A 21,296-nucleotide genomic window follows, 5' to 3' on the forward strand; every position below is an offset into this window, starting at 1 on the left:
TAAGTCTGTGTGTGTCTGTGAATATGTGTGCATGTGCGTGTCCATATGTGTGTGGATAAGTCTCTGTGTGTCTGTGAATATGTGTGTCCATATGTGTGTGGATAAGTCTGTGCGTGTCTGTGAATATGTGTGCATGTGTGTGTGTGTCCATATGTGTGTGGATAAGTCTGTGTGTGTCTGTGAATATGTGTGTCCATATGTGTGTGGATAAGTCTGTGCGTGTCTGTGAATATGTGTGCATGTGCGTGTGTGTGTGCGCGTGTCCATATGTGTGTGGATAAGTCTGTGTGTGTCTGTGAATATGTGTGCGTGTGTGCATGTCCTTATGTGTGTGGATAAGTCTGTGTGTGTCTGTGAATGTGTGTGCATGTCCATATGTGTGTGGATATGTCTGTGTGTGTCTGAATATGTGTGCGTGTGTGTGCGTGTCCATATGTGTGTGGATAAGTCTCTGTGTGTCTGTGAATATGTGTGTCCATATGTGTGTGGATAAGTCTGTGTGTGTCTGTGAATGTGTGTGCATGTCCATATGTGTGTGGATATGTCTGTGTGTGTCTGAATATGTGTGCGTGTGTGTGCATGTCCTTATGTGTGTGGATAAGTCTGTGCGTGTCTGTGAATATGTGTGCATGTGCGTGTGTGTGTGCGCATATCCATATGTGTGTGGATAAGTCTGTGTGTGTCTGTGAATATGTGTGCGTGTGTGCATGTCCTTATGTGTGTGGATAAGTCTGTGTGTGTCTGTGAATGTGTGTGCATGTCCATATGTGTGTGGATATGTCTGTGTGTGTCTGAATATGTGTGCGTGTGTGTGCATGTCCTTATGTGTGTGGATAAGTCTGTGTGTGTCTGTGAATATGTGTGCATGTGCATGCTTATGTGTGTGTGTGTGCCTGCCAATCCCTTTCATTAAAATTGCGGTAAAAATTGCTGAAAAATAGCTGCGATCGCGTACACAAAAAATTGCGGCGATTTTTACCACGATTTTAATGAAAGTGAATGGGAGAGATTTTTAACCACTTAAAGCGGAATATAACCCAGCATTTCAACTTTGCTCTAAAACATTATTTAGAACATATTATATTTTTTTTACTAGACCAGCATTGGAAGGGTTACACACAGGGAAAGAAATGCTGCTGCAAGCCGAAGTTTAGATAGATACATTTAAGTAAACACAATGTAACAAGTGTGGAATGTGACACACACTCTCTCTGTGTCCGGGAGCTCCTGCACAGTCAGTGTGTGTCACTTTCCACACTTGTTACATTGTGTTTACTTAAATGTATCTATCTAAACTTCCGCTGCGGCAGCATTTCTCTCCACGGAACTTTAAAGCTCTGTGTGTAACCCTTCCAATGCAGGTCTAGTAAAAAAGAAATGCTGGTTGCATATAATATGCTGTAAATAATGTTTTAGAGCAAAGTTGAAATGCTGGGTTATATTCCGCTTTAGTACCAGTGGTCTCGGCCCCTTTAAGGACCAGAGACTGCTGGTACAGAAACGGCGGAATCCCGACGAATCGCCGCATATATCCGCTGTCAACACCGCACGTCGGGAATCGGGAACCTGGGCCACCCATCAGGGGCGTAACTGGAAATCACTGGGCCCCACTGTGAAACTTTGGATGGGGCCCCCTCCCACAAAGGGTGCTGGATGACGTACACAAGACCCTGCTGCACACTGAATGGGGACTGTCTACAAATCTTTGTCTGCAAAACTTTGTATGATTCCTTATCAGTGGCTGAGCAGATGCACTCATTAGAACACTTTTGCAGAGAGCAGAACATTTTTTTTCTCCGTGCCCCTAGTTGTCAGTCTCTCAAGTTGGGGCCCCCTATGACTTCTCGGCCCCTCTGCAGCTGCGTCCCCTGCAGGGTCTATTGTTACGCCCCTGCCACCCATTCTACCGTCTCTATGATGGCAGAGTTCCTGTAAGCCGGCCAGGAGCCGCTTTTATTGGCTCCTGTCCTGACCCTGCCTATCAATGTGAGCCAATGGGAGTTGCTTACATTGATAGACAGGGTCAGGAAACAATGAAACCGGCTCTTGACCCGCTCACAGGGCTCTGCCGTCATAGAGACTTCAGAGAAGAGTGAGCTGTGGCGGGAGACGGTGGGGATTCAGTGGCTAGATGGGCAGGAGCGATGAAAACGGTGAATGCGCACAGCACCGGTGAATTGAAATCTACGTCCTGCCAGCCAGATAGCCATCAAAATAGGGTGTAGTTTTCAATTACTAAGAAGTAATAGTAGTCAGAAGTTGCCTGTCATTAGTAGCCATGTGCACTGGCTGCTGTAATACCAGAGTGCCCTACACCATATCTCCTAACTGTCCCTCTTTGGGAGTCCTGTCCCTCTGTCCCTCTTTCCTCCTCATTTGTCCCTCTTTCAGGACTTTGTCCCTCTTACTATGTAAATAAATATATTTCTCAACTAAAAAATGTGTTGAATTGCCTCTAAACTTTATTCCCATCCTTTAAATTGATATATTACTAATTTTAAAATGTTCATATAAAGGAAAATTAACCAGGAGAGAAAGGACCAGTGTGGTTTGAATTATAAAACAACATATTTTTCATATGAAATCTTTATGGTATGCTTGACTAGGGGTGTGACGGGGCGTGATCAGGGGTGCGGCAGGGGCATGGCTTAAGTGTCCCTTTTTCTCATCTCAAAATGTTGAGAGGTATGCTAGACTATCCTCATCAGAGTAATTAATCAATAATGCAGGGCAGTCTGCTGTTGCAGAAGCCAGTGGCACTGAAATCTTCTGCAGCACTGTATATAGCGCACAGAGTTTCATAACGGTTAGCTCCGTCCACATCCTGACTCCTCCTTTTCCCCAAAACTTGCAGTGACACGCTCAGCTCCCCAACCCGTCAACCCTCCCATGGTTTTTGGGGGGGTGTCTGTAAATAATCAGCACCGGGTGTCAAATTCCCTAGGTACGCTGCATAAGCACCAGTACAGACATTGCCCATTAAAGGACCTCTGTAGCAAAAATCTTAAAATGTAAAATATATGTAAACACATACAATTAAGAAGTACATTTCTCCCAGAAGGAGTCAAAATAAAGAAATCCCTGAGAAGAGATGGACTAGTCCAAAACCTGTCTCTTCTGTCAGATTTCTACTAATTGCTGTAAGTGACAGCAACATAGGAGAAAAGTAATTTATGGCTCATTTTACTCTGGAAAAAACGTAATTTTTATTTGTTTATGTTTGCACATATTTTAGATTTTACAATTTTTCGCCATAGTGCCCCTTTAAGTAACTGTCTAAAGGCCCAAACCCATGGCTCAATTTTTGCAGCGATTTTTCCTGTGACCAATGAATTTTATTGTGACGAAAAGTAGTTTTTCGCAATAATGTGTAACATCGTTTTAAGTAAAGTTAGGTAAACAATGTTTAGCAATGTGTGGCGATTGCGACTATTGTTCTGATCCCCCTACACTCCTACGCTATTTACCACAATCATTTAAAGTCTTGTTCGCACCTGACGCTTGTTCCTGTGGTGCGCATTTGCGCAAGACAGATTAGGGATCCGCTCATTTGTCATGGTGGATCCCGGATCCATCTTTAGGTGAGTATTTAGCTTAGCGTTAATATTTTTCCTCCTCAAAAGTTTGCTTTTAAAGGACAACTGTAGAGAGGAGAATATGGAGGCTGCCATATTTATTTCCTGTTAAACAATATCAGTTGCCTGGCAGCCCTGCTGATCTTTTTGGTGTGCAGTAATGTCTGAATCACACGAGAAACAAGCATGCAGCTAATCTTGTCAGATCTGACAATAATGTCAGAAACACCTGATCTGCTGCATGCTTGTTCAGGGGCTGTGGCTAAAAGTTTTGCAGGCAGAGGATCAGCAGGATAGCCAGGCAACTGGTATTGCTTATAAGGAAATACATATGACAGACTCCATATCTCTCTCACTTCAGTTGTCCTTTAAATGAAGCTTTTTGCAGTTCAAAAGCATTTTAAAAATGACACCTGAGGCATAACCGAGCAGTGCTGGGAATGATTGGGTCAGGTGATCGTCAGTAACACAGCAGATATCTGACAAGGCTGACAGTAAGTGGGAATCAGGCTGTAGATCTTGGTTGTAAGCGTGAAATCGTGGAGGAGGATCGGCATCACATTTACACTAATGAATATTTTATTCCCGGCAGTGCCTGTGTGAGAGAACTGATATGATGTATAATTCATTATTTTCACATAAATACTTTATCATCGCTCTCTGTGCAGCACAAAGCCGTCAGGTTGTCTGTCCCGCCCAGCCATATTCCGTGCGCTCTCACAGATAATGATTTGCTTCTCTAAAGGTGGCCACACATCTAGCAATGTATAGGCAGATCGACCAAGAGACAGATATACAGACTAACCAGCAAGCTCATGGTGACCCAGAACTCATTGGAGTGTGTGAGGGGCTACAATGGTCCTAAAAGCCCCCTTACTAAGATGCATGGAAAATAAGAGTTTGCTTTCTTAAAACAGAAAGAATTTGCGATAATTCAGGTTGGAGTGAGCTTGAGAAGTCTCCCACAATGCATCACTGCTGAATATATGCAAATTAACCATTGTACCCTTAGAAGCTAAACACACCTCCAGAACCGCTGGAATGCAATGATGTGTCAGCTTGTTAATTTGTACAGAGCCAGAATAATCCAACATGCATACAGACTGTTTGGATTGGTTGATCCTCATCAGTGCATGGCATGGATTAATTTGGCTCTATGGAGTAGGGCTTGAATCTGATCTGAGAGAGATCTGTCGGCTGCCCATGCACTGCAGGCCAATTCCCGATCAGGTTCATGCTAAAAACGATCAGGAATCGGCCTTTTAACACCGCATGCACCAGCAGGACAGTGTCTCCCCCCCATTTAAAATGCCCCCCCTCTCCCCCCCATGCCCAGTGCAGTATACTTTACCTGTCTGTGGCCATCACACATGCGCCCACATTGCTCCAGCAACCAGGTGGGCACATGTATGCGGATTGAGGAGGAGCCAGCGACAGACACGGACAGGTGCAGTATAATGCATCGGGGGGGGGGGGGGGGGGGGGGGCATGAGGGTTCTCTTGCATGTTTTAAAAACAAAAACTGACACTTACCCAAGGTTTCTATCGGCCCTCTGCAGCTGTCATGTTCTGCGCCATCTTCCTCCGATGCTTCGTTCCCCGCCCCCGGAACCGGTCTATTATTCGTCTAACTCATTCATGTCAAACTCCGGCCCGCAGGGCCAAATCTGGCCCTCAGAACCATTAACTTTGGCCCTCAGGTGGTTTTCCCACTTTGCATTACATTTGGCCCTCTCTAGACCACCAGGGAAGCTATATTGGAGATTAATCCCTAGAACACCTGGAAAGCCATATGAGGAGGTCGGGGAAAGCACTAGACACCAGGGAACTGTATAGGGCAGGGTGGGGGCCTCTAGACATCAGGGAACTGTATAGGGGTTGAAGGGGGACCATTAGACACCTGGGAACTTTACAAGGGAGGAACGTGGCCAGCAGACATTGAGGTTGGCCCGTGACTAGGCCTCAGTGTACTATTTCGGCCAAGTTTGTATTTGAGTTTCACACCCCTGGTCTAACTAGATGAATCGAACTGTGGCTGCACTGCAGTGGCCGCACGCGTGCTCGTTCCCGCGCGTCATTGGGAGCGTTCATGATGACGCGCAAGAGCAAGCACACGCGCAGCCGGCGTTCTTTTCGTCTAGTTAGACGAATAATAGACCGGTGCCGGCGGTGGGGAACGGAGCTGCGGAGGAGGACGGCGCGGGACATGACCACTGCAGAGAGCCGATAGAAGCCCCAGGTAAATTCGCCTGTCACAACATCACACACTATTACTGCCGCGCAACAGATCGACGGCCCCACATCTTGCAGCATGTCTGATTGATACATGTGGCTAATTTTAGCCTGAAATTGGTGGCATCATCGATCAGGCATGCTCTTGGCAGCACTGATTTTCATCCGATTCGATAATACTTACCAAATCGGATGGCCACCTTTACAGTATTATTGATGAGGTTTTGTGAAATGAAAGGGGATAGACAAGCTGCCCTCCCACCCCCCCCATGCCCACCCACATTACCGGCAAAGACACCACAGAATATTCTAATCAGCCTATCTCCACTCTCTATATATGTCAAATCCGGACCCCGCGTTACATCTCGCGTTTTGCTGCACACGGATCTGTGTACGATCTGTGTTTTTAACAAGTGGAAGCGGGTCCTATTTTTTACATAGAATCTGCTTCCTGCATTTTCGTGAAGCTTTAAAAACATATCTGACAGATACGTTTTTAAAGCAAGTGTGAACCGACCCGGTAGTTACGTATTATCCCGTCTGGAAAGTTTGTCAGCTTTTTGTTAAAGTTCTGTTTGATCCCCTAGCCAGATCCAAGCCATTTTTGGAAAGCTGAAAGTCCCGACTTTCCTTTGCACTGGGTCCCGAGTCCATGCAATGCCCCATTCCCAAGTTAGGGGGGGTTTGGGGGACGGGTGTCCCCTGCACTTTGCTGCAGAGAGCACAGTGGAATTGAGTCCCCTGCCCGTGCCAGTAAGGGCCCGTTCAGATCAGAAATGCGGATGGCCATGCGTGCGGAAACGCGTGCGGACCGCAACGCGTACGAACGCATGGCCATCCGCGTTTGTGTGCGTTGCGTGGCTGACCCCATCACTGAAAGTGAATGGGACAGCCACGCGTTTTTGCAAAATCTGCGTGCAGCATGCGTCCCCGGACCGCACAGGTCCGGAACGCATGCAGTGTGAACATCAGACATTGCACTCTATGCAATGTCTGATGTCGTGCGTTTTGGCCACCTGCACGCGTTTCCAAAACGCGGCTGGAAACGCGTGCAGTGTGAACGGGCCCTAAGACACAGAGGAGATGAGGGTGCAGAGCTGCGCTGCTCTTTCATCTGTAATGAGTGACCCAGGGCACTTGACATAAGTTTTGAAGACAGATTTATGCTGCGAAGGAAGAAGACCTACCGGGTGTGCTGCTTATCATCGTGTCGGGTTTGTCCCGTACTTCTGTAATTGTACTTTCTGCAGCCAAGTTCCAGGGGCATATTTCAGCTTTCCAAAAATGATCAGATCTTCCTGGGGGAGCAAACAGAACTTAAACAAAAAGCTGCCAAACTTTCCAGACGGGATAATACATAAGTACCACCGACCCTTACTAAGGACAGGTCTTGTTTGACTACCATGCTCATCTTTTGGTGAATGCTAGCATGGATATTGGGAATACTGTAGATGTGATATACTTGGACTTGACAAAGGCCCTTGACACTATTCCCCACATCAGTCTGGTGCAAACGTTGAGGATGCAAGGACTGGGGAAGGATCTTTGTGCATGGATAGGGAACTGGCTATTGGACAGAAAGCAAAGGGTTGTGTTCAATGGATCATATTCAAAAGGGTGACTGTTAGTGGGGTGCCACAGGGGTCGGTATTAGGTCCCGTACTCTTCAGTGTATTTATAAATGACCTAATTGATGAAGTACAAAGTAATGTTGCTATTTTTGCAGATGATACAAAGTTGTGCAGAATTATCAACACAGAGGAAAATAGTGACATATGGCAAAAGGATTTGGATAGGGTGGCTATATGGGCACTCAGATGGCCAAGCAAATTCCTAAACGTGTCTGATGTCTATTTTGTAGGGTTGTTCATGGAAGTATCTAACAAGTTATAATATTGACCTCATGATTTGTCCTCACTGATTTTGTGTTTTTTGACAGGTGGAGCGGGAAAAGGCAGCTCTGCTAACCAACCTCCAAGAGTCTCAGACTCAACTGGAACACACAAAGGGGGCCTTAACGGAGCAGCACGAGCAGGTCCATAGACTTACGGAACACGTGAACACCATGAGGAAACTACACACTAGCAAGGAGCTGGACTCTGATAAAGCTAAAGTGTCTGGAGAGGAAGCCCATGACTATGAGGTGGACATCAATGGTCTGGAGATCCTGGAATGCAAATACAAAGTGGCTGTTACGGAGGTGATAGACCTCAAAGCAGAACTCAAAGCCTTAAAAGAGAAATACAACAAACATATAGAGAGCTACACAGAGGAGAAGTCCAGGTTGGATACGAGGATCCAGATGTACGATGAGCAAGTCTCGGGTCTGGAGAAAGCCCGTAGGGAGAGCAGCGAGAGACTGTTTCTTATGGAGAGAGATCTTCACATAATGACTGCAATAGCAAATGAAACCCATAATACCCTTAATACGGCTCAGGACGAGCTAGTGACTTTTAGCGAAGAGTTAGCTCAACTCTACCATCACGTGTGTCTATGTAACAATGAAACACCAAATAGAGTTATGTTGGACTACTATAGGCAAAGCAAAGGCACCCGTAGCGGAAGCTTGAAGGGCCCCGATGACCCCAGGATACTTCTGTCTCCGAGACTGGTCAGGAGGGGTATGGCCTCACCAGTGGAGGCAAGAAGCCCTTGTGACCCAGTACCAAAAGACAGCATAGATTCCGGTAGAGAGCCCTCCCCGCAAAAGTCTGCTACGGTGTCCCCCGTCATCACTGCCCCCCCATCCTCCCCCGTGTCTGACTCTAGCGATATACGTAAGGAGCCAATGAACATCTACAACCTCAATGCCATAATCAGGGATCAAATCAAGCACTTGCAGAAGGCCGTGGACAGGTCCTTGCAGCTGTCGCGTCAGCGGGCCGCGGCCAGAGAACTGGTACCGATGATCGATAAGGACAAGGAAGCATTAATGGAAGAGATTCTCAAGCTGAAGTCATTGCTTAGCACCAAACGGGAACAGATAGCGACTCTGCGAGCCGTGCTGAAGGCAAACAAACAGGTAACTTCCACAGAGGTAAAGATCAATTTGTGCAGCAAGATGTCTCCATTTGTCCCAGGTTCTCCTTAAAGGGCACCTGATGTGAGAGGAATACGGAGGCTGCCATCGTCATTCCCTTATAATAAATACCACTTCCTTGCCTGTCATGCCGAGATTTTGGCTTTAGTTGTGTTTGAGTCACACACCTGGAACAAGCATGCAGCCAGCATAGTCACACCAGAGTCACAGCATCTGATCTGCACGCTTAGTCTGGGCCAGTGACTTAAAGTATTAGAGGCAACTGACTTCAGAGTAGGGACACTGAGAGCCAAATATAGTGTAGTATGGACTGGTAGTTGAAATTAAGTATGATAGAGTAATAAGCAATACTCACAAAGCAGGGTTACCTCAAAGTCAACCACTGTAAAGGCAGGTGGGGAGATTAGACCTGACCCCACTCAGGATTAAGAAGTCGCTCTTAGTAGATGAGAAAAAAATGGGGTAACACCCCTCCACAAGGGTGGACTTGATGCAGCTTAGTATGGATACAGATGCGTCAAAAGGATAAAAATATCTAAAAAGTTTAAACCATGAGGAGGCAGTGGTGGACTTACCTCCTCCAAGCAGAAACAAAAATTGGCAATGTGTTTGTCAAATAGAACAAGTTTATTTACATACTCCAGGGGGGACACTGCAACGCGTTTCACAGGTTTGATCCCACTTCATCAGGCAATAACAACGGAGTAATAGCTAATGTGGTCAGTAAAAGGCACCTCTACTATATAAACTTGTTCTATTTGACAAACTCATTGTAAATTTTTGTGTCTGCTTGGAGGAGGCAAGTCCACCACTGCCTCCTCATGTTTTAAACTTTTAAGATACTTTTATCCTTTTGGTGCCTCTGTATCCATACTACGCTAGGCAACTGACTTAGTAGTATGTGTATGGGGTCTCAGGTGAATGGAGGGTGTGTATGGGGTCTCAGGAGTATGGGGTATATCTATGGGGTCTTAAAAGTGCTCCTTTGCCATCCAGTGGATAAAACTAGCTCTGGAAGGGGAGAGAAGCTATCCTGCCACTCCATTTGTGAGCCACGCCCCCTCTGCTGATGGCCACAGGACTATAATGTATAATAAACTATGTATAAGGGGGAAGGGCAAAGATGCTGTTGTTTATTCATTTGAATACTTAGATCCGCCCTGTAGGAGGGTTTATGGTACAGAACAGAAGCAGAGCTCCACCCCCAGGTCTCACTTATCGATAGATAATTTCTGACATATCCGATCTTATTTTCGATCGTTTTCTCATAGAAGTGAATGGAAATTGATAAGAAAAGATCAAAGAATCGATCAGAAAATCCATCGGAAAATCGATCAGACAGTAAATCGGCTTAAAAATCTCATCATGTATTCCCAGCATAAGGGATTCACAAGAAAGCTCAAATAATGTTAATTTCTGCGCTAATTATCTAAATGTATTAATTAATTAGTTGCTAATTAAGACAAAACCTTGTTAACGCTGATAAATATTTTAGAATTTTGAAATAAAAGGAAACCAGCAGAATCCTTAAATCTGGTGTTATAACAGGTGTACTGGCTCTGCGGAGTTTCCGCTGAGCGGATCGTTCAGAAACAGCCTTATGAGTCCGCCGACAGCGCGTACACACGTGCTACTGTCGGCTGAACGTCCGCCCAGTGGGAGTGTCCGGCGGACCTGTCGTTGCCGGCAGTAGTGCGTGTGTACGCACCTTTAGACTTATGTCTCTGATCCAAGGGCTTGATTCACTAAACCGTCATAACTCAAATATCACACCTTATCAAAGTTAACATGCCTTATCAGAGTAGCATAGCGAACGCTACGAACCCGCGGGGGCTCAGGGCATTACGAGTGCCATTGCCAATTAGCAGGCATACGTTCGTAGCGCTCGCTATGCTACTCTGATAAGGCTTGTGATCTTTGATAAGGTGTGATATCTTTAATAAGGTGTGATATTTGAGTTATCACGGTTTAGTGAATCAAGCCCCTATTTTACTTCTTAGCTGTACAACACATACAAATATATATATATATATATTTTTTTTTTTTTTTTTTTTTTTTTTTTTTTTTTTGCTTCAGTGTCTCTTTAAAGCCTTGTACAGACGCCAGATGAAACTCAGCTGAGATGGCCAATAATAACCACCTCTACTGACAATCCAGCATGTGTACAGCAGCCCCTCGATGTCCAACTTGAGGATCACTTTGGCCAAGTGATTGCAGAGAGTTTTTTTCTCCCCACTCACACCGCCTGCTGCGTCATGTCACTTCCTCATTGCTGTGTTGGCCCCCCTCGCATGGTCACAGAATCGCTAGCCTGTAGGCTAGTAACAAGTCTGTACAGCCTCAGCCCTGCAATGTCGCTTGAAGTATGGGCTCCATATCCCCACCAGGGGACATGTCTCGTTTGTGTGTACCAGGCTTTGTTTTAGCTATTTTTAGCACACTTTTATATCAGCCCACTGACGCTATGGATGTTTTGGTGATAACCGGAGTTTCTGTGTTTTATTTCAGACGGCAGAAGTTGCGCTCGCAAACCTGAAGAATAAGTATGAGAATGAAAAGACTATGGTGACTGAGACAATGACCAAGCTACGCAACGAGCTGAAGGCCTTAAAGGAGGATGCCGCCACCTTCTCGTCACTCAGAGCCATGTTTGCCACAAGGTGAGAGGCAGCTGCAGGTGGCGGCTGAGTGCCGAGTTCACTGTCTGTTTGTGAGGTACAGGGGAGCTGCCAGTGGCTATCTTGTACCTGAGCCAATGTAGTCCCAACAGGAGAGCTGCCGCCGGCTATCTTGTATCTGAGCCAATGTAGTCCCAACAGGTGGGTTTATGGTGTAGGGGCGTCTTATGGACCTTTATCCCCCAAGCTACTCTACAATAATCCCTGCCGCACCCTACCACTTACACTACACTGCACCACACTACACACTAGACTATACAATACACTACACACTACACTGCACCACGTTACACTACACTACACACTAGACTTTATACAACACTGCACCACACTGCACTACACTTCACACTAGACTGTACACTACACTGCACCACACTACACACTAGACTATACAATACACTACACTACACTACACACTAGACTATATACTACACTGCACCACACTGCACTACACTGCACTACACTACACACTAGACTGTACACTACACTGCACCACACTACACACTAGACTATACAATACACTACACTACACACTAGACTATACACTACACTGCACCACACTGCACTACACTATACCACACTGCACCACACTACACACTAGACTATACATTACCTTCACCACACTTCACACTAGACTATACAATACACTACTCTGCACCACACTACACTACACTATACACTGCACTGCACTACACTACACACTAGACTATACACTACACTGCACTACACTACACACTAGACTATACACTACACTGCACCACACTGCACTACACTACACACTAGACTATACACTGCACCACACTGCACTACACACTAGACTATATACTACACTGCACCCTGCTGCACTACACTACACACTAGACTATACACTACACTGCATTACACTACACACTAGACTATACACTACACTGCACTACACTACACACTAGACTATACACTGCACCACACTGCACTACACTACACACTAGACTATACACTACACTGCACCACGTTACACTACACTACACACTAGACTTTATACTACACTGCACCACACTGCACTACACTACACACTAGAGTATACACTACACTGCACCACACTGCACCACACTACACACTAGACTATACACTACACTGCACTGCACTACACTACACACTAGACTATACACTGCACTACACTACACACTGGACTATACACTACACTGCACCACACTGCAATACACTACACACTAGACTATACACTACACTGCACCACACTAGTCACTAGACTATACACTACACTGCACCACACTACACACTAGACTATACAATACACTACACTACACACTAGACTATACACTACACCACACTGCACTACACTAGACACCACACTACACTAACCACCTCATGCCCTCCCAAATAAGATACACTACAGTAACAGCATCTAACAGTTCAGCTCTCACCTGATCCTGCCGCTGTGCTCATCCCACCTCGCTCCGGCTTGTCCAGACATCCCTCTCCTCCTCCGGCGTGAGTGGAATCTTCTGACATAGCTGCACACAGTGGCCACCTGCCACTGTACAGCTCCGGATCCTCCATCTGCTTGGCCTCTGTCTTCTACCACATTGGTACGGGTGGATACTGTTACACTAGTCAGCATGACCCCCGCGCATGGGCGCTGCTCGTGTTTTAGTAGCCACCCGGAACAATGCGGAAGAAGATCCGAGGCCATGCGGACAGGGGACCTGGATCTGTACCGGCCGCTGTGTACAGCTATGTCAGAAGATGCCACCAGGGGCGTAACAATAGGGGATACGACCCCTGCCCCCGCAGGGGGGCCTGCTCAGGGCCTTTTTGGGGGGCAGGAGGTGTCGCAGCATAAGAGGAGAGTGTGGCAGATAGGTAGGGAGGGGGGACAGGAGGGGGCTCTCCTCTCAGTGCTTCACTCCTGCAATCAATAGTGGCAGCGGCGGCAGGCTAAACACCTACCTCATTCATGCCGAAGGTTCCGATCACTAAGTGCTTCATGTTACTTCCTGTGTAAACAGGAAGTAGCATGAAGCTCTTAGAGATCGGAGACCTCCGGCGAGAAGGAGGTATGTGTTCAGCCTGCCGCCGCTGCCTGTCCGCTGCCACTATTGATTGCAGGAGAGGAGCACTGAGAGGAGAGCCCCCTCCTGTCCCTCCTCCCCACCGATGTGCGGCCACGCTCTCCTCCTATGTTGTGACCCCTCCTGCCCCCCAAAAAGACCTTGAGCAGGCGGAAGGGGCTTATTAGAGGCATTGTTCTCCTAGCAGAGTTGCCCTGCGTCAGCCGCTTTATTTATCTTGGCTGTAAACTTTGACTTTTGAAGAATAATTTGGGTTTCGCCCTCCACCTGAAGTCTGATCATTCCTGTAAAGCAGTTTATTGGATTCAGCTCTGGGCTGTCGGTAGAGTTTCCTGTGTTACGATATCATCTGTGCCAGACAAACTGTGCTACCGCCAGTGTGAAACCAGCCTCATCCTCCTGAATTAGTTGTATGAATGCCAAAATTCTCTGTGCGGTCTCAGGCTTCTTTTACACTGCAAATCGCAACTCCGATTTGCGATTCTGATTAGCACTTTTCACCGGACGCTATCAACCCAAGAAGAAGAATGCAGGAAAAAAATGCAGCAGGCAGGGCTTTTTTTAATCGCAAGAAAAATCGTAATCGCATGTAGTGTAAAAGAGCCCTTAGCGCCGTTTGGAGACTTTCATACCTCTACGGTACGGCGTGGCGCGACATAAGTGACGTTTTCGCCGCATCCCAGATACTGGTATGAAACTTTGTTAACGCTGCGGTGATGCGTGGACTTTTAGCGATCTGCTTTGGCCCGGAAATCATGTTAGTCTATGGCGAAGCATGGATTTTGAAAAAATTACCGCTGCGGAGGTAAAAATTCACTTGCGCATACCCGAAGCAGGAAGTGATGGCAAGCGCATGTCACTTCCTGCTTAGCCGATGGCCAAAAAGGGAACACCGCACAATAGTGCAGTCTTCCCTGAAGGCCTGTTTTTGACGGTGCGATTTGGTGCATTGGCCACGACGCAACGCCAACGCTGGTTTATAGTGTGAAACCAGCCTAAGGGTTCCCGGTCAACAGCCACAGAGAGGACCCATCACCGGCCGCCCCGTCTTATTCACAGATAAAAATACACATTAAATACACACTACATACATAAAATTCAATAAAAATAAATAAATCCCACAATAATTAACAAACAGTTTGCAGCGGCGCTATATGGGTTGAGTTTCAAGGGATAAGAGCCAGTCCCCTGGAAACAAACACATTCCTGGAAACAAACAGATTCCCTTTCCAAGAAATCTTCTTGGAAAGGGAATTGGTTTGTTTCCAGGAAGCCGGCTCTGCTTAGAACAGCTACTGCAGGTTGCTTGGAATGACATTTGTGTTGCTCAGATGCGAAACTTTGGCCAAGACGAAGGAAAAGGCCCAGAGGATTCTGGGTGCAGTTACACAAACCTGAATTAATTTAGCAAAACACAATTTTACCTATCTAAAAAAAAAACCTATTAAAGAGAACCCGAGGTGGGATTTAATTATGCTAGTAGGGCACAGAGGCTGGTTGTGCACACTAACACCAGCCTCTGTTGCCCCATGGTGTGCCTCCAAGACCCCCCTGCGCGCCGCTATACCCCCCGCAGTGCTGGCGACAATGTTTACCTCTGCCTGTCTGTTAGCGCCGCTCCCCTGCCTCCTCCGTATCGGCGCTACCCGCCCGCGTCCCTTCTCTCCAATCAGCGGGAGGGAAGGGACGCGGGCAGGTAGCGCCGATACGGAGGAGGCGGGGGAGCGGCGCTAACAGACAGGCAGAGGTAAACATTGTGCTGGTGACACGCTGCGTGTCGCCAGCACTGCGGTGGTATAGCGGCGCGCAGGGGGGTCCTGGAGGCACACCATGGGGCAACAGAGGCTGGTGTTAGTGTGCACAACCAGCCTCTGTGCCCCACTAGCATAATTAAATCCCACCTCGGGTTCTCTTTAAAGCCTAACTTTTAATAGATTTGATTAAAATGCCTGTCTCTGCAGATATCTCAATAGTATTCTGCAGAGGGGAATTGGGAATCCCTGAAAACCATGCATAGCCTTTATTTGGGCTTTAATCCGTTTTACAGTCTACCCCTTTATCAGGGACTTCATCAGGGACAGCCATGAGGCTGTGCTGCAGATTTGCATCTCTGTTTTTTATTTTTCTTGTTGTTTCACTTTATGTATTGACACTGGTAGCACCTTGCACTTTTATATTTGCCCCTGATGAAGCCCCTCTTTTAAAAGGGTGAAACATGTCGGGTTGTGGTGGGGTGATGTGTGTATAGTATGTAGTTGTTATATCAGTCTGTTGAAAAAGGGTAGACCATAATACTGATTAGAGCCAAATAAAGTCTATTTGGCTTTCAATGCTGCGCCTGCGCAGGACGCTCCCGGCGATGTGACCGAGAGCAAGGATGTGTGCAGCCAGGGCTGCGCAGACGCAGTGGCTGTCGACTTGTAGGTCGGCGGTAACAAAAGTGAGCTGTGGTGGGGAACCGGGGAATCCTTTTGTCCCAGCGCGGGCACAGGACGTCTGCAGGGTGCTGGGAGAAGCCCCAGGTAAGTTTAACTCTTGTTCTGTTTGTTTTTTTCTCCCCTTACGGGTTTCCTTTAAAGACTGTTGGGTGTAGGTCTAGAAGTTTGATTAGCTAAGATGTTTTGGTGACCTTTAGAAACAGACATATCTCAGAGCAGTAATGAGCAAGAGATAAATTACTTCCGCCATAGACATACTATAAATAGTGGGGAATGTTTTATATTCAGTAGTCATCATGTCTGCTGACATTATTCTAATCAACAGGTCAAGAGAACATTTTTTACAGGTCAACAATATGTCTTCTGACATCCATGTCTAATTACTGACGTCAATACCCACTCATATTGTAAATGTCAAAATTTGAATCATTTGTAAATAAGATAAACATGGTATAAAAATCAGCCTGTCTTCTTTGCTCTAAAAGATTATTTACAGCATAAAACATACTGGCATAAAAAAATGTTAGAAGGACAGCATTCAAACAGTTAAACACAGCACTTTGTTCTTCAGTAGAAAGATTCCTGCCATTGGAAGAGGTGATAATATTATCTTTTGTTTACATTCCTTTGTTTGCTACAATTAGTATACAGCCAGCAGCATGCTGAAACTGATTGCACACATTGTAGAGCCAGAGAGAGCTGAGAAGTGATCACTGGATACATTAGAATATATAAATATAGCAGCTATGCAGTAAAATGCAATGGCAGTTTTCAGAGCAGATAGACTGTACTTTGTAGACTTGTTCTTTGCAAACGGGCAATAATACTTGTGCACAAAATCAAATATGATAACCGTATGGGTAATATGTAGGAAAACACATTTTTATTGAATAATTTGTTAGAGTTTAATCCCTTTTTTAAGATATTGGAAAATTCCAGAAGGTCAGCCAGCTTTTTCGGCTCAGACGGACATAATTGTAGCAGTAGCCAGCTTGAAGTCACCACCTTGTTACTGCAGTTACCTTCCATTGCACAATCTTTATTTAGCAGCCACAGTTCTACACTTTAGCAGAAAACTCTGTAGCAGAGACATAGATGTAGTTTATATGGCTGGTCAGCTGCCAATATTGGACAGCCGTGCTGGAAAGAATGAAGGCAATACTGACCTGTTTCTTTTCCTCGCACAGATGTGATGAGTACGTTACGCAGCTGGATGAGATGCAGAGGCAGCTGGCGGCCGCCGAGGACGAGAAGAAAACGCTGAACTCTCTGCTGCGGATGGCCATTCAGCAGAAGCTGGCGCTCACGCAGCGGCTGGAGGACCTGGAGTTTGACCACGAGCAGTCCTGGCGCACCAAAGGCAAGACAGTAAAGAGCAAGATCGGCAGCCCCAAAGTAAGTGCAGCACCCTCTACAAGCACAACACCCCCGTATACCCCCACCTCTAGGCGCCGTACCTTGTACCTACACACAGAGGGTGCTAGTGAACCCGAGACACAGAGGTCTGACCAATGTGCAGAACTGCTACAAAGCCCAGCTCAGAAGACCCACCTGGCCTCGTCCTTACAGTCTGATTCTGATTCATATCTTACTTAAATGTCCTACCTTGAGCCTGGATTCTGTGTTGTGTTTGTACCAATATGTCTGTCTTCACAATGACTGTCATGTGTCCACACTCATCCACCCTTCTGTGTGTCCATCTCATACATGTCTGTGTTCTCTTATCTAATTGTTTATGTTGCCTGACCTTTCTGCGGCCAGGAATAATTATACTGCCAGGAACCAATCAAATATCACCGGCTGTATTTCTACATCCAGGGACTGTCTGTTATTCACTGCAATAACCTCTTACTAAAGTGCCACTCCACCATGACAGGCCCCACCTCCTCCTCCTCCCTCCCATAAGTAAATCTAATGTATCCCAGACAGTAAAAACTAGTCATGTCAAATGTAGACAGTGACAATCCTCGGTGTAGGTTTAAGGCGGGGTCAGGATATGAGGTGGGGTCAGGATATGAGGCGGGGTCAGGATATGAGGCGGGGTCAGGATATGAGTGGCTGAAGCTCTGAGGTCACTCTTGGTGGCATTATCAGACATTAGAAGAAGAAGAGAGTGTCAGTAATAAAGGCATTTCTCAGCACATTGTGCAGAAATAAAATAAAGATCGCCAGGTCCTTTTGCTGGTCATCTGGGACAGTTGCAGTGTTTGTCTCATTTCTCATTTTCTGGAGGAAAAGGTTAAGATCACCAGTCTGTGGACTCTCAGATGATTAAAGGGAACCAAGCACCACTTTTTTTTACTACAGTTTTTCCTGGTTTCTAATAGCTATGGGAGCTGCCATGCCCCCCCCCCCCTTCTTGCTGTTAATTATATATCCATTGGAAGGTGTTAAAGGGAACCTAAACTGAGAGGGATGTGGATTTTTCCTTGTAAACAATACCAGTTGCCTGGCAATCCTGCTGATCTTATTAGCTGCAGTTTTGGCTGAATAACACACCTGAAACAAGCATGCAGCTAATCCAGTCTGACTTCAGCTAGAGCACCTGATCTGCATGCTTGTTCAGGGGCTGTGGCTGCAAGTATTGGAGGCACAGGATCAGCAGGAGAGTCAGGCAACTAGTATTATTTTAAAAGGAAAAATCCATATCCTTCTCAGTTTAGGTTCCCTTTAAGATAGTATCTGTGACTTCTCTAAACACTTTGAAGCACATTGACCTATCTCTCCACCCCCTCCTGTTGATGAAAGCTTTTGTTTGCTCTCTGCTAATATGTGCAATAAAATACTTACATCAGTCCTTCACTGCCTGGAATTTCTGTGGTCGGGCAGGCCTTGGAAGTAGGATAATAAAAGCATCTGCTAAACTTTTAAATGTAAAAAGAAGAGGTAATGTTTTTTTTTAAATAAAGAGCCACATTGTTGGCATGCATTTTGAATGTGCTATTTAGATGACCCGGTTCTAAAAATGGTACTTGGTTCACTTTAAAGCGGATCCGAGATGAAAAACTAACTATAACAAGTAACTTGTCTATATATCTTATCTAAAGTTTAGATGGTTTACACAGCAAATCTAGCTGCAAACAGCTTTAATAGAATATGATTATTTATTCCTGTGATACAATGACAGCAGCCATGTTGTTTGTAAACATTACACAGAGGCAGGCTTATCTGTATCTTGAGCCATCAGCCTAATCCCCTCTCCTCCCTCCTCCTCTCCTCCCTCCTCCCCTCTGCCTCTGAAATCAATGGCTAGTAACACCTCCCCCTCCTCCTGCCCAGACTGAGCTCCCATGAGCCCTTGCTACTGCCAAGGCTCTCTGAAAACCTGTGGGTGTGACTTTTTTAGTTTATAGGGAATTAGAGTATTAAAACAAAAACTTATTTGGCTTGAGGAATGCCCTATAAACAATAGGAAAGGAACACAATTATGCAATGTGTAAAAGTTCACCTCCGATCCACTTTAAGCCTGCTCAGACACAATGGCTCTCAAAGTGGCCAGAATCATGCGGCCATAGGCCTGGATCACAGCAGGACGTTCTAAAACAGGATGATACAATTTACCGCCTATCGTAAAAGCGTGAGCTTCCACGGAGAAGGTACCTCCAACTCCTGTTGTTGCGAACACTGCAAATGCAGTGCTGGAGACTTGGGCGCAGCCGGCCCACCATAGACCGTAATAGGAATTAGGGCTATAGCGGCGCACAGTCAGTAACTTCGGCGCCATTGGAAGATGGAGCGGAAGTTACTTTTAAAACACTGTAATTCGCCTTTCTGCAATAGCTGGAACTGAATTACATCATTCCCCACCATTCACTTGGACCTGGAGGGGGACTAGTATTTAACGCCACCGGGAACTTGTGCAGCAGCAGGATCAGGCATACTGGCTGTATTCTGCACCCAAGTCTCCCGGTGGAGAATTCTCTTGGACGCTTTTGCTGGGCCTGATACTGAAATCATAACTTGCAAACAGAGAAACAAAAAACTTGTTCTGCAAATAGAAATCAATTTCTTTCAGATGTAAAATGATAAAATAAGGTATGGAGTCCTCACACACCTCAAGTGGTCCAGCCTGGCCTGGGAGGATCGTACATTCAGGACTCACAGGAGGCTATTTTAGTAGAGCAAATACATGGTACAAAAGATAGCTGACTTTAATTTAGTCAAACTCATACCAGCAGTTTAAGATTGTGACCTCTTAAACCTCTAGACATTTTGTTTTGGATATCTCACTGTTCCTTTGTGATTCGAAGTCACCCATAAGTACAGCAGCCTGATGCTCACCCAAGCTATGCCCTAGGCCACAGAAATGTGCAGCTATGGGGACATCACTTCCATTGTTTGTCATAAGGAAACCCCTCAATAATATTAAAGAGGAACTTCAGCTTAAACAAACATACTGTCATTAAGTTACATTAGTTATGTTAATTAAAATAGATAGGTAATATAATCCCTTTCCCACCATGTTTTAAAAGAACAGGCAAATGTTTGATTTCATGAGGGCAGCCATCTTTTTGGTTGAAAGGAGGTGACAGGGAGCATGAGACAGTTCCAACTGTCCTGTGTGCTGATCACCCCTCCCAGTTGCTAGGCAACATGAACAACAACTTAGGAAATCCCATCATGCTTTGCACAGCATCAGGGAAAAAAAAGCCCGGGCAGTTTTATTTGATGGGGCGGAGCTTAGCTTTTGTAAAGCTAAAAATAAGGCTTATGTAAGAAAAACAAAGTTCTGATGCTGTGAAACTGATAAAGAAACACCAAGCCTTTTCAGTGATGCTGAGTAGATTTTTAGTCTGGAGGTTCACTTTAAAGTAGTATTTTACCTCATGAGAGTGATTCCTGCATCTCTAATCCTTTCATGCCCGGTCATCAGTACAATTCCTCCAGAGGGTTTATCAGACCATCGTAAGTCACTTTGATTTACATTAGGAAAATAATCTGCAAGCTAAGCTTCTTCATGGTGTCCAGAGGTTGTGCTTATAGAACCCAACCCAATAACAGGAGTATCATTTATTGAAAGCTTACTGCTTTAATCTGTTCAGGTAGCCCATAAATTGTACCATCCTCATGTTTAACTTTCTCCATTGATGATTTTGGGCACTGGGATTTTTAAGGTCCATTTTGAGTAAAGGATACAGGAGGCCACAGACTGGTGTTCCTCTCCTCACATTTACCTTCCTGGAGGCCAGACTAGCACTGTTTGTTGGCTGTAACGCTGAAAGAACAAGCTTCTGGGAAATGGAATCAGAGCACCTGGTCTGCAC

At 45.8% G+C, this 21,296-nt stretch overlaps 1 protein-coding gene across 11 annotated transcripts in view; it reads left to right on the forward strand.

The window, feature by feature from the left end:
• BICD1 (BICD cargo adaptor 1) overlaps positions 1-21,296 on the forward strand; it is a 323,818-nt gene that overhangs the window by 233,681 nt on the left and 68,841 nt on the right. For all 11 annotated transcript variants that reach the window (XM_068278243.1, XM_068278238.1, XM_068278241.1 and 8 more), the window contains exons 5-7: positions 7,747-8,829; positions 11,356-11,507; positions 17,220-17,427. In XM_068278243.1, the coding sequence (XP_068134344.1) occupies positions 7,747-8,829; positions 11,356-11,507; positions 17,220-17,427 (1,443 nt within the window). The remainder of the gene's footprint in view (positions 1-7,746; positions 8,830-11,355; positions 11,508-17,219; positions 17,428-21,296) is intronic.

Source organism: Hyperolius riggenbachi, chromosome 3 (genome assembly GCF_040937935.1).
Source record: "Hyperolius riggenbachi isolate aHypRig1 chromosome 3, aHypRig1.pri, whole genome shotgun sequence".
NCBI lineage: Eukaryota > Metazoa > Chordata > Amphibia > Anura > Hyperoliidae > Hyperolius > Hyperolius riggenbachi.